Raw genomic sequence first — 12,088 nt, 5'->3', positions numbered from 1 at the left:
AGGACCTGAGAGTCTAAGCCTTCTAAGGCAGAGACCTGAGATACCTGCTGTATCTTTGCTCATCTGAGTAAGTCTAGACGCTTCTAACCTCCGGGCCTCTGGATCTTCCACACCATTGAAGCCGTGAGCCTCTGAGTGTGAGCACCAGAAGAAATTCTTGACTACTCAAGTCCCGCCTCTCACCTGTGAGTGGGGGCTTCGTGAGGAAGATTGATTTGCTGCATTACACAAGCCCGGGTGTGCCCCACGCGGAGGTCAGGAGACAAACGACCCCTGCCACGGGTCTCCATCCCACTACCCAGTGTTTCTCTCGCGCGTGGGCCTCACTCATGGTGGATGGGTTTGGATGGGCTTCATTTCCTGCCTCACACAATAAACTTGTCAGTAGCTGACTGATCAGCACTTGCATTCAGGGAGTTCATTTGCAAGGCCACCTGGCTTCCCAGCTCTCAGTCCTGCTCCCGTTTCAGCTTGCCTAATGAGCCAGGGCCTGGTTCCTGGTGAGTGGGGCTGAGCTTCTGGGCCAGACGCGGCCAGCATTTGATAGTAAGGCCTGGGCCACCCTGAGGGATCTTTCTCTGTCTGAAGGAGGTCAAGCCGCTAGCACGGAGAGGAAGCCTGTGTTGTGCATTCGGGAGGAGTCCCAGGCTTTCACTCTCCCATCCAGAGGTTGGATCAGGCCTGCAACCACTTCCTTCCTAGCTGGATGAGCGAGCTATGGGCTCTCTGGAGTGCTGCAGCCTGCCTATCCCACACTGCCTTGGGCTTATCTCTAAGAAATCCGGGTTAAGAAAGACACAAAGCCAGCCTTTTAGTATTCACCAAAGAAATGGTCAGGAGGGCAATGATGTTCAGCATTCTAGCTACCCATGGCCCTTCACCAGCCAGCATGGTCTTATTTTCCCCCATGTTCTGAGTGAGGCACGCTTGGCTCTACTCCAAGCCTGTACCTTTGGCCCAGATCTTCTTGCTGGGAGGACTCCTCACTCCTGAGTCTGACCTTCTTGGTGTTCTGCTCCCAACCTGGGCTTGGGAGTTATATGTCTAGAACAGATCTAGCCTTCTCCAGTTCCTGGACAGTTATTATCAAACCTCATGTTTAAGTAAGGCCTTGGAAATATCCTACAGTCGGGGTATTTATTTTCTGTCTTCCCTGGACCTGCAAGTGGGACGTGAGACTGTCGCCAGTCTCCGATTAGAGTGCGCATGCCTAAATCGATATCTGGCACATAACAGGTGCCCAGCCAAGGCTGGATAAGAACCTCTCGTTACTGTAGTCATCTGGCCTCATCTAAATCCTGTAGCCTTCACCCCTAAGCTGGAAGTCAGTGGCTTTATCTCTAAGCTCCACCCATGTGGCTGGAGTTTGCTTCCTGCTCTCCAACCGACCTGGCTACTAACTCCTTCCTGGACGCTTCTCCTCCCCTCTGACTATTTGGATCTGACCCAGGACTGACCAAGCATACCGTCACCATGTTCTGAAGGCACTGTCTCTACTGGGAGTCTCAAGAGACCCTCAGCACAGTGCACCACATAAGGCTTAGCGCTACGGCTAACTTCATGGATGTGTGTCGGAGAAAAGAGGGGAATGGGGTGTGGACAGAGTGTGGAGAACCCCATAGTAAAGGGGAATCTCTATCCTGTTCCCAAGCTCCCCCTCCTCCTAACTCTCCACTAGGCTTACGAGGCCATAGATTCTGGTTCTTAGAGGGACAAGACCTTTCCTTTCAGATTCTCCTGTGAAACTGCCTAATTTAAAATTTCTAGGAAAAAAAAATTTAAGTACTTGGAAAAAAGAGTCAATGATTGACGTGCACAGATGCAGTAATGTCTGTGCCGGAGCGAGGGCACTGATGGACCAGACAGTAGGAGCTTGCGCAGGACTGAGGACTGAAGCATGCCCCGAACCAGTGGCCCCACACTGGGGGAAGCTGTGGGCACTGCTAGGGGCCAACAGTCTTGACCAGACCACTGGGTAGAGCAGAGGCTCAGGACAGGACATCTGACTGCATGGCCCTGTCAAGGCTGACAGGCTGCTGGCAGCATGGGAGACTCTGCAGGGGGCCCAGACTGAGGCCACACTCACCTGTCCTACAGACTCCACCAACCGGGACTCCCTGGACATGATCGAGCGCTGCATCTGCCTGGTATGCCTGGATGGTCCAGGCACAGGAGAGCTCAGTGACACCCACAGGGCCCTCCAACTCCTTCACGGTGGAGGCTGCAGCCTGAACGGAGCCAATCGCTGGTATGACAAGTCCCTGCAGGTAAGAGCCCTGCTCATGGCCCTGCAACTGCATTGCCTCTTCTGGAGCAGGCCAGAGCCACGTGTTCTTGCTGTCTCCTGACATTCAGGCTAAACTAGTGATGCCACCCCTAGGCTAGCCACGTGTAGAGCCCAAATAATGCTCCCCCCGACTGTCTGGCTTCTGTGTGGGAAGAGCTTGGTCACACCTGGGCTCCCTCCCCCACCTCCATCACACTCTGGGGTGGGGTACTACCACCCATTCACCCAGTAAATTCTCAACAGGATTCGGGGCTGACCAGAAATGCCAGCTTTTCTGAATGTCCACCACCTGGCTCGCCCATTTCAGCACACAGAAAGGGCAGCCCAGCATCTGATCAATGCGTCCCAAGGAACAATCAAATAACCCATAGCTTTTCATTCGAGGGCATTGTGATCACATCTAATGTTGATTTAGAGGAAAACACTCTTGCAAATGGGCTGTGCTTTAGGTTGGCCGTTCATCCCAGACCTCTAGCCCCCTGCAAACCCTGCAACCTGCCAGTATCTAATGCAATCTTGTTTATTTACAATGCCACCCCAGTCTCGCAGTGGCCGTAGAAAAGCAAGTTAGCTATCTCTCTGGGTTGGGACAGCCTACCTCCATAAGCATTTCCCAGCAGTGTCTCATTTTCTCCTCACCCCATCCCCACATGGGGGGGAGGGGCATCTTCTTTATTGGTTTGCATAGTGATTCTGTTATTTCTGATGAGTTCTGTTGCTGCCGGGCTGGCTGTTTAGCCTCCACGGTGCCGCTAATGGCTTGGGATCTTTCACAGAGCAGCGGTTGGAATGAACTTATATAATGGATGCACAGGACACAGAGAATAGTAACCGTTGGGTACAGTTTTTCAAAGACCTATTTTCCTCCCTTTAAGTGACAGGGACAAAAAGGTGCCCACAGGGTGTGAGCATAGGTTCCTCATTTTGTAGATAGGACAGAAATTAGGTGAACCAGGGGTGCTACCGAGGTGTCACGGACCTGAGCTTGAGGGGATGGAAGATGAGTCTCCCCATGGAAAGAAAGAACTGGTGGAGGGAAACAGAGAACAGTGCATACTTAGAGACGCTCTGAGAGTACGTGATGTTTGTTGGCTTAGATCATTGAGATACATTGAGATTCGGTGTCTGGCACAGTCAGCCAAGACTGGAGGAAGGTTTGGGGAGAAACAGCTCAAAATGTGTGTGCTGTGGTCCCTGGGAAGTGGTTTCCGCAAACACCTTAAGAGCTCATTCCTTTGCTCATCTGTTTGTTCATTTACCAAGGGCAGACAGTGCAAGGAGCTCCAGAGCACCCCGCTTCCCATGGGGGACAGTCTAAGAGTCCCCTTATTTTCTCTTGAGCCCTGAGAGTATTTCTTTTCCCAGGTGAGCTCAACATAGTCTGTGTAAAACGATGCAAAGGGGCCTAAGGTCTCTCTATAGTGTCTGTGGGTCCTTTCTAATTTTTCATCTCAATCCTGTGAGCTGCTTTACTGGGCTGGTTTAAATGAGCCCTCAGGTCGAGGGGTTCGGAGGCTCTGGTGGATGTTTCCTCGGTCAGCAGACACAACAGCAGACTGAGATTTGTCGGCTGTTGAATAGAGCATGCTCCCCGCACCTTTTCCACCGAAGAACCTGTTCTTTCTCCTTACAGATCTTCTTTCCGGCAGATCACATCGTTATCTTTTATTCATTTATGCAACACAATTACCGGCAGCTGCTCTGGGTTGGACACTCATCTAGATCTTGGGGATAAACTCGGTGGTGGCCAATAGGAGCAGAGTCGGTCTATTAGGCAAATGGTTGCTGAAGGCACTGGGCAATGGTGTCCGCTGTGCACACCATAAAGGACAAACGGGACTGAACACCCACTCGGCCCTATAGACCGTGCACTAGACACTACGAGCTCACTAAGAACACCACACTGCTGTGGGGGGAGGGGGGAAGGGGGGGAGGGACTTGGGCTGCCCTTCCACTGCCTAGAGCCCTGTAGGAAGAGCTTCCTTGAGACTTCCATACAGTTTGGTGCCCGCAGCCATCTGCAGCAGCCTCGTTAGGAATCAACAGTCCTTGGTATCCTTGGAGGAGAAATGTCCCCAAGAGGTCAGGGGGTCCTAGCCCAGGCCCAGGGTCAGCTCAGCTGCCTCTTCTCTGTTGCAGTTCGTGGTGGGCCGAGATGGCACCTGCGGTGTGGTGTGTGAGCATTCTCCATTTGATGGCATCGTCCTGGTGCAGTGCACAGAGCACCTGCTGAAACATATGTGAGTCTGGGCAGAGCAGAGGAAGACCTCAGAGGGCTGCCATGCCGAGCCAGGAGAAACTGGGGTGTCAGTCCAGAAAATGGCTGTGCCAAAGATGAAATTTGGAAAGAGGCTCAAAGACTGCAAAATGAGCTCTACGAGCCGCAGATGGGAGGTGCGGGCTGGGCAGGAAACTCAGAGCAGACAAGGAGAAGTCGGGGGGAATCCAAGTGATGATCCAGGGAGCTTAGATCAATCTTTCTTCTTGGCCCTGAGACAGTGCCAGGTACAGAGGGAGGTCTCCTCCATCATGGGCTATATCCCCAACTTCCATACTGCTAGGCTAAGCCCTGCTTGTCTATCCCTTAGCCGTACCGCATTCCTTCTTGCTTTGCAGTTTTGCTCGCTCTCTTCTGGATGTAGGTCCCCAGTCTCTGGCATGACAGAGACACAAACCAGCCTTTGGAGACACAGCAACTCAGCTTGCTCCCACATTACCAACTCTCTCTTAAGGACAGCCCGAACATGGCTGAACACGGGGACGAATGAAAACGAATGATACACACTAGAGTCAGGTGGAAGACGATGGGGTCCTGGCTCTGTCACAAATGCAGTTTGGTTTATCTGCTCAGCGGACGGACGGCTCAGACACCCTACATTTCAGTGGCTGTGTGCAGCTAAGACGCTTGCACAAGAAAGCCACGCTGCCCACACCCCTTGGCTGCAGGGTCTCAGGAGGTTGTCCCTTTGCCTCTGCAGGATGACAAGCAACAAGAAGCTCGTCAGGGCTGACTCAGTGAGTGAGCTCCCTGCCCCCAGAAGGCTGAGGTGGAAATGTTCCCCAGAAACCCAAGGCCATCTCGCCTCCTCAGCAGAGAAACTTCAAAGGTAAGGGAACCCCTACACTCCCCCGACCCCAATGGCTGCTGAAGCATTCTGGAAGATTCCAAAGGCCCCTGGGACTCTGCTCCCCTCTAGGCTCCGCCCATTCTCATCCCTCATGGAGAAGTAGTCAAACTAAAGAGGAGTTATGACTCTCAGGAAATAACCTTGCTCGAATGTCTACCATTTTCATAAAATGCAAACCTGAAGCTATTTTTTTCCCCCTGCAGGTTTCACCTGACTAAGCAGATTGAAGATTAGGGATGGATTCCCTGCTTTGAGGGAGTCATAAACAACTACTTTGAATAGGTCATTTGAATCCGAGCTATTTTGATTTGCTTGAGTTTACACTCGCAGCTCAACAAGGGGGCCTTTTGCCCAGGGGAGGAGCTGGCTCTGGCCATAGTGGACAGAGGCAGAAGGGCTGGATCTGCGCTGCTGTTGTAGGTCCCTGTGTGAGAATACCCATTCACTCACTCCTCAAACTCGAAGAGCTCTATCGTGTGCGCGCCAGGTCTGTGGTAAAACACTGGGACCTCGTAAATGAATGGGCACGGGCTTTATCCTCCGTACTCTAATGCAAGAATATTTCAAATCATGTTCGAGCCACGAAATGCCCAAAACAAAGAGGCATGGAGACCCACCCGAGCCTGCAGATAGATAAGGGGTTAAACTCTGCCTGGACAGTGAGCGAGGAACTCAAAGGATGAGCAGCAGCTTGAGGGAGGAGCCAGGACAAAGGCTTCTTTAAACCTCTGAAGGCTCATAAAAGCCAGGCTGGTCTGGAGCCAGCAAACAAGAAGATGGGACATAAGACAGAGAGGCTGAGCCATGCTGTGAAGAGCCTGCCCTGTCTTTGATGAGGAGCTCCTGGCTAGGGGTTGTTGGGGAACCAGGGAGGAGTCTATGGAGGTAGCACAGGTGGGCGGGGCACAGCGTGGCCAGGCTGGGAAACCTAGCATGGAGAAGCTCCTGTCTTGGAGCTGCTGTGGAAGCAGCTGGCTTTAGTGAATGAGGAAGAGGTCTCTGGGTTTCCATGGAATGTTGTTGACGTCTTTGATGATGGAGGTCCACAGTGAGTGGGCTGCCAGAAGAGGGAGACAGAGGAAAACAGCCGAAGGGTCTGCTTATTCTCAGGGACCTGTGAGGTCCTTTACCCTGCAGCATCTACCTAATGGGGCATGAGGTCGTACCTGGACCTACATAGTCCATGGGAGGTGGTGGGCCAAGGTGAGCAGAGTCTGGAGAGGGGGGTTTCTGAGTGGCCATGGGGACAGAGAAATCTGCCCAAGGAGTCTGTCAAAAGGTAGGGGGTCGGGGTTGGGGATTTAGCTCAGTGGTAGAGCGCTTACCTAGGAAGCGCAAGGCCCTGGGTTCGGTCCCCAGCTCCGAAAAAAAGAACCAAAAAGAAAAAAAGGTAGGGGGTCGCTCCTGCCCCAAGCATCTGCATGACTCTTGGGTGCTCAGCTCATGTGAGGCAGAAGAACTCAGTTAAAGTGAGTGATGGGACAGCAGACGTAGCATCAAGTCTCAGGGACAGTGTTAGTGGGGGCAGGTTATTCCTCTAGAAGCTGTGCTGAGCCAGTGACACACTCCTTGCTGGGAATTCTCCTCCCCACCCCGTGGGCATCAGACCAGACCCCAAACTCATGTTAAGAGAGAATACTGGGGGTTGGGCATTTAGCTCAGTGGTAGAGCGCTTGCCTAGCAAGCGCAAGGCCCTGGGTTTGGTCCCCAGCTCCGAAAAAAAGAAAAAGGAAAAAAAAAGAGAGAGAGAGAGAATACTGGCCGATACGGGGGTGGCATGGGCATTTCTGTGTGAACTGAGGGAAGCTTCCTGGTACTCTGTCATAATGAATGATAGGTACATCCCAGGAGGCATGCCCAAGTGAACTGTCAGATGGGGTGCTTTAGAGTCTAGAAGCATCCTGGAGGGAGGTATGGCTTTCAGGGTGGGGGCAGAGGGTTAGAAGATAACCAAAGCCAGCCGCACAGAGATGTTACCATCCAAGCCAGGTTTCAAACAGGAATCAAAGTCTAGAAGTAGAAGGAAGGTGTCACAAATGGGGAACTGCCTGAGCTCTGGTCTAGGGGTCAGGGACTCACAGGGGCTGCCTGGCAGAGCTAAGGAGAATCAGGTGAGTTAGAAGTCACTGGATAAAATGGGGCTTCTGTTAACAATTAAAACAATGGGTGAGTGAAGCTTCAGTCCTCGCTCAAACTACAGAGCACAGCAGAGACTAGATGACAGCCAGCTGTCCACCGGGACACTGGACCACACACAGTTCCTACACAGGTCATATAAATGGTCCTTTCCATGCCTGCTTTGCAGGCTGCCAGGAGGCAGGGATCTGTCTGTATGTGGATGACGATTTACTCTGCCCATGCAAATGTCTCATTTGCATGCTCCTCCCACCTTGCCACTGTAGCCAGGCCCACCTCACCCTAGAAGGGTCCCTGTGGGATGAGCTCATCTGCCTAGACGAACCCCAGTTCCAATGTTTCTTGTGCCACTTGCATAGGTGAGGGCACATCTCTGACACCCGAGGGTATTTCTGGATGATAAGGACTATCTATCCACTTATCTTCTGGGCCTAGGACACAGACAAGGATCAGAAAACGTGGGTGGGTTCTGTGTTTTGGGAGTCTTATCTTGCATGCTGAGGATCTTCTTTCTCTTCCACAGAATAGTAAAGAATCTGGATTTCATTGTTTACAAGTTTGACAACTATGGAAAAACATTTATCAAGAAGCAGAAATACAGCCCCGACGGCTTCATCCAGGTGGCCCTCCAGCTGGCTTACTACAGGTGAGCAAGGGCAAGATAAGCTCGTGCCCAACTGACTAGTGGATGGGATGCTTTAGAGTCTAGAAACATCCTGGAGGGGAGTATATGGCTTTCAGGGTGGGGTCAGAGGGCTGGGGGATGATCAAAGCCAACTGCAAGGAGACGTTACCATCCAAGCTCAGTTTCAAATCGGAATCAAAATCCAGAAGCAGAAGGAAGGTGTCACAAATGGGGGGCTGCCTGAGCAGGTCCAGGGGTACTCTCTTGCAGAGCTAAGGAGAATCGGGTGGATTAGGAAGACCATGAACTTGTAGGGAGTGCTCTTTACCTGATTTTCTCTGCTCATCGAAGTCCCCGTGGTGTGACCCACACCTCCCTGGTCTTCCTATCCTTGTTCAGGGTGTGGAAACAATGGGAGCCTTCCCCCAAGTTAGTCCAGTCAAAGACCTAAGGATCCCTATTGATCTTTTCCTTTATTTCACCCACATATTCCCATATCGGTTCTCCAGCTGTCTCTTAAACCAGTTGTTTGCCCTCCCAACCACCACCCTCAGCTCCTAAGAAGCTACCAGCTGCTTGACCAGCTGCAGCATAGGCCCTAGAGATGGCTGCTCCTACGTGTCCTCTGCATAGTCCTGGCTTCATGACGAGTGGGCGTGGACATATGCAAATCAGATCCTACCACTTTGCTGCCCAGCACTCCTGGGGTCCACCCTTGAGCTTTGGGGCCATCCTGTAAACCTTTTGACCTCTAGAGCTTCGCTTTAGCTTCGCTTTAACTCTCTCACCAGAAGCAACCATCTTAGGCTCTGCTGTCACCCAGTTCTCCATCATCTTGAACTGACTGGCAAAAGTGCACCTCCTACAGAGGTGGATGTGAGGCCACAACTTGTTATGCGACACTGAGCTCTCATTAGTCTCAGTCCTATGGTTTTTCTTCTTCCTCATAGTCAACTCCATGGATGTTACTGGCTGATGGGAACTGGGGGTTCCTACAGATTGGGGGTGGTGTTTTGTTTTTTGTTTTTAAACCAGTTGCCTCTTCATTTTATATCAACACGGTGTCCCCAGTGAATAAAAGTGTACATGGTTCCTCACATCAAAGACTTCCCGGCATTCATCTCTGGAATTCTCCTCTAGAATTCTATTAACATTAAAATGAAATACTGGGCCACGTCACGTCAGAGCTATGAAAATAAAACCTGCTGGAGCTATTCCTCTTTCGGGATTTATGACTCCCTGAGAACAAATTACTGTTTGCCATCCATCTTTTATCTTGTTCAGGCTTTACCAGAGACTGGTGCCCACCTATGAGAGCGCATCCATCCGCCGCTTCCAGGAAGGTCGGGTGGACAACATCAGATCAGCCACTCCAGAGGCTCTGGCTTTTGTGCAAGCCATGACTGACCACAAGGCTGCCATGCCGGTAAACCCCCGCTCTGCCTTAAGGAGCCACAGGGAAGCCATTGAGGCCGCCATGGGCTGCCAGTGCACTTTGTTGCATGCACGGGGATTCCCTGCCTGCAGTGCCTTCCGTGCCCAACCCTCTCCTTTGTTCACAGGCTTCTGAGAAACTGCAGCTGCTGCAGACAGCCATGCAGGCCCAGACTGAGTACACAGTCATGGTGAGTGGCCATTCCTCACTAGCCCCAACAGCAAGGCTACCACTCCCTGATTTTTATTCATTTTTATTTTATTTATTTGTATGGCACTGGGACTGAATGCTAGGCAATTGCTATAGCACTAAGCTATACGGCAAGTCCCCCCCCCCTTTTTTTTAACTTTTTATTTTGAAACAGAGTCTCATCAAGTTGCCCAGGCTGGCCTTGAATTTACTGTGTAGCCCTGGTTGGCCTTTAATATGTGATTCTCTTATCTCGGTCTCTCAAGTGGCCAGGATTGATTATAGGTTGATTCCCCTGGGCATGGTCTTTTTCTTATTTCTACATCACAGGCCACACACCCTTCCCGCCTTCCCTGGTTTCACACAGGACAGTAAGTGGTGTTTGAAACCTGTTGACATACCCTAATGATAATAATGGCTCACAATATGTATGGTACTTCATAATATTTATAGAAACCATCAAACTGGGGGGGGGGCAGCCTGAAAAATATTGGTGGCTTGTTCCCTGGCACACTGGAAAGAAGTCAGAATTATTATCACCTGGGGCTGATTTCCCCTCTTGTTTTCTATATGTTCATTTATGCCGCCTGTGAACTGAAGGACTTTGCTGAAAATTAATAGTGAAATCAAAATTGTATGAGGACCATTTCTCTGGTTTGAGGGAATAATTTATTTTTTAATATTGCAAAGCTATTATTCGCATGCAAACAAGAGGGAACTTGAGCTGGTGATCAATGTGGTAATTACAGATCACTCAAATACAAGCAGAAAGATGACAAAAATCGATGAGAAAGATTGAGCAGGTCATTCTGTGTGTACTTGAAAGCAAATCCAACATATTTCTGGGTTTTAGAATTCATCGGTGAATACTTTTCCTCTAACTCGGTCCCTGATTTATCTCGACAGCCATGTTTGTTCTGTTTAAACACTGTATTAGCCGGGCATGATAGCTTAGGTCTATACTCCAAGTACTCAGGAGCCCAAGGCAGGAGGATCACAAGTTCAAGGTGAATGTGGGATCTGCGTGAGACTTTGTCTCAAAAAGTTCTTAGTCAGCTTTTCTACTACTCTAGCAAACAACGGAGCCAATCAGCCAATCAGCACAGGGAAGCAAATAACAGACAATCAGCCAATCAGCACAGAGAAGGAAATAATGGAGCCAATCAGCCAATCACCACAGGGATGCAAATAAAGGAGACAATCAGCCAATCAGCACAGAGAGGGAAAAGCCTATTTTGGCTCACAGTTTCAGGGGCTACGGTTAGTGGCTTCCAGGGCATTCAGGCTAATAGAAAGGCAGCATCATCAGCACTTTGTGTTAGGGATCATAATCAACCAAAATCATTCCTTTTTATGACAAAGAAATAAAAGGGGGAAAGAGGAAGAGGATCTGGGATGCCACGATCTATCTAACGGGCAGTAAATACCTTTATAGTAAAACTTTTCACTGGGCTCCACCTCTTAAAATTTCCACAACTTCCCAATGGTGCCAAGCCTTCAATGCATGAGTCTTTGAAGACATTTCAGATCCAAGCTCCAGTAAGTGCCTGCTCTGCTGTCAATGAATTTCCCCCTGCTTCACTCTAGCTTAAGTGCTATATATACAGGAAATATATTTTGACATCCCTAAGAGCTATCAGCGGGTATTTAACAAGGAGTCAGAGTAGAGGTGCTTCAAAGTTATGTCAAATCCACATGAAGAAGAGTCCTAGGAAGGTACAGAGAACATGGAGGAGCAAGCTTCTTCCTCTGTTTTGAGAAGCTGAGAGGACTTCCCAGGGGAAGCAGTCTTTAGTGTGAAGGATTAAGAAAGGGAAGGGAACCCGAGGAGAGAGCATTGTGTTGTAAAGGGAAGAGTCTTGTGAATATGATATATCTGATAGGAAGAGCTCGGTGAGTGCAGTTTGCAAAGGACTGAGGAGCAGAAAAACTGGATTGAATGTTACTCCAGTGTGGGGCAGAAGAACAAGCTGCATTAGGGGAGTGGCTTGCCAAGCAGACACTCATTGTATGATGCTGAAGAAAACTGCGGCTGGGCAGAGGGATGAAGAGGAACATGTGGACTTCCGATTCAACATGACATGTTGAACACGAGAGTTGAATGTCCCCCTCTCTGAAATTCTCTAGAACAGAGGTGTTTTAAGCCATATTCCTATGAGAAGAGAATCAGAGAGACAGGAACTCATTTGTTGATGAAAAGAAGAGCAGCTGGCAGCCGGCTTAGGGCACAAAGACGTTGGACAACCCAGGGGGCTGAGGTGCAGTACCTCAGGGCAGCTCAGGCACCA

At 50.3% G+C, this 12,088-nt stretch overlaps 1 protein-coding gene across 3 annotated transcripts in view; it reads left to right on the top strand.

Annotated features, from left to right (window-relative positions):
- The window catches only part of Chat (choline O-acetyltransferase), a 59,576-nt gene that overhangs the window by 39,180 nt on the left and 8,308 nt on the right, over positions 1–12,088 (top strand). For all 3 annotated transcript variants that reach the window (NM_001170593.1, XM_087587675.1, XM_087587674.1), the window contains 6 exon segments: positions 2,098–2,267; positions 4,427–4,527; positions 5,266–5,394; positions 8,075–8,197; positions 9,461–9,602; positions 9,739–9,801. In NM_001170593.1, coding sequence (NP_001164064.1) covers positions 2,098–2,267; positions 4,427–4,527; positions 5,266–5,394; positions 8,075–8,197; positions 9,461–9,602; positions 9,739–9,801 — 728 coding nt within the window.

This window comes from Rattus norvegicus, chromosome 16, assembly GCF_021556685.1.
Source record: "Rattus norvegicus strain SHRSP/BbbUtx chromosome 16, alternate assembly SHRSP_T2T, whole genome shotgun sequence".
Taxonomy (NCBI): domain Eukaryota; kingdom Metazoa; phylum Chordata; class Mammalia; order Rodentia; family Muridae; genus Rattus; species Rattus norvegicus.
This window is presented reverse-complemented; position numbering and strand designations above follow the sequence as displayed.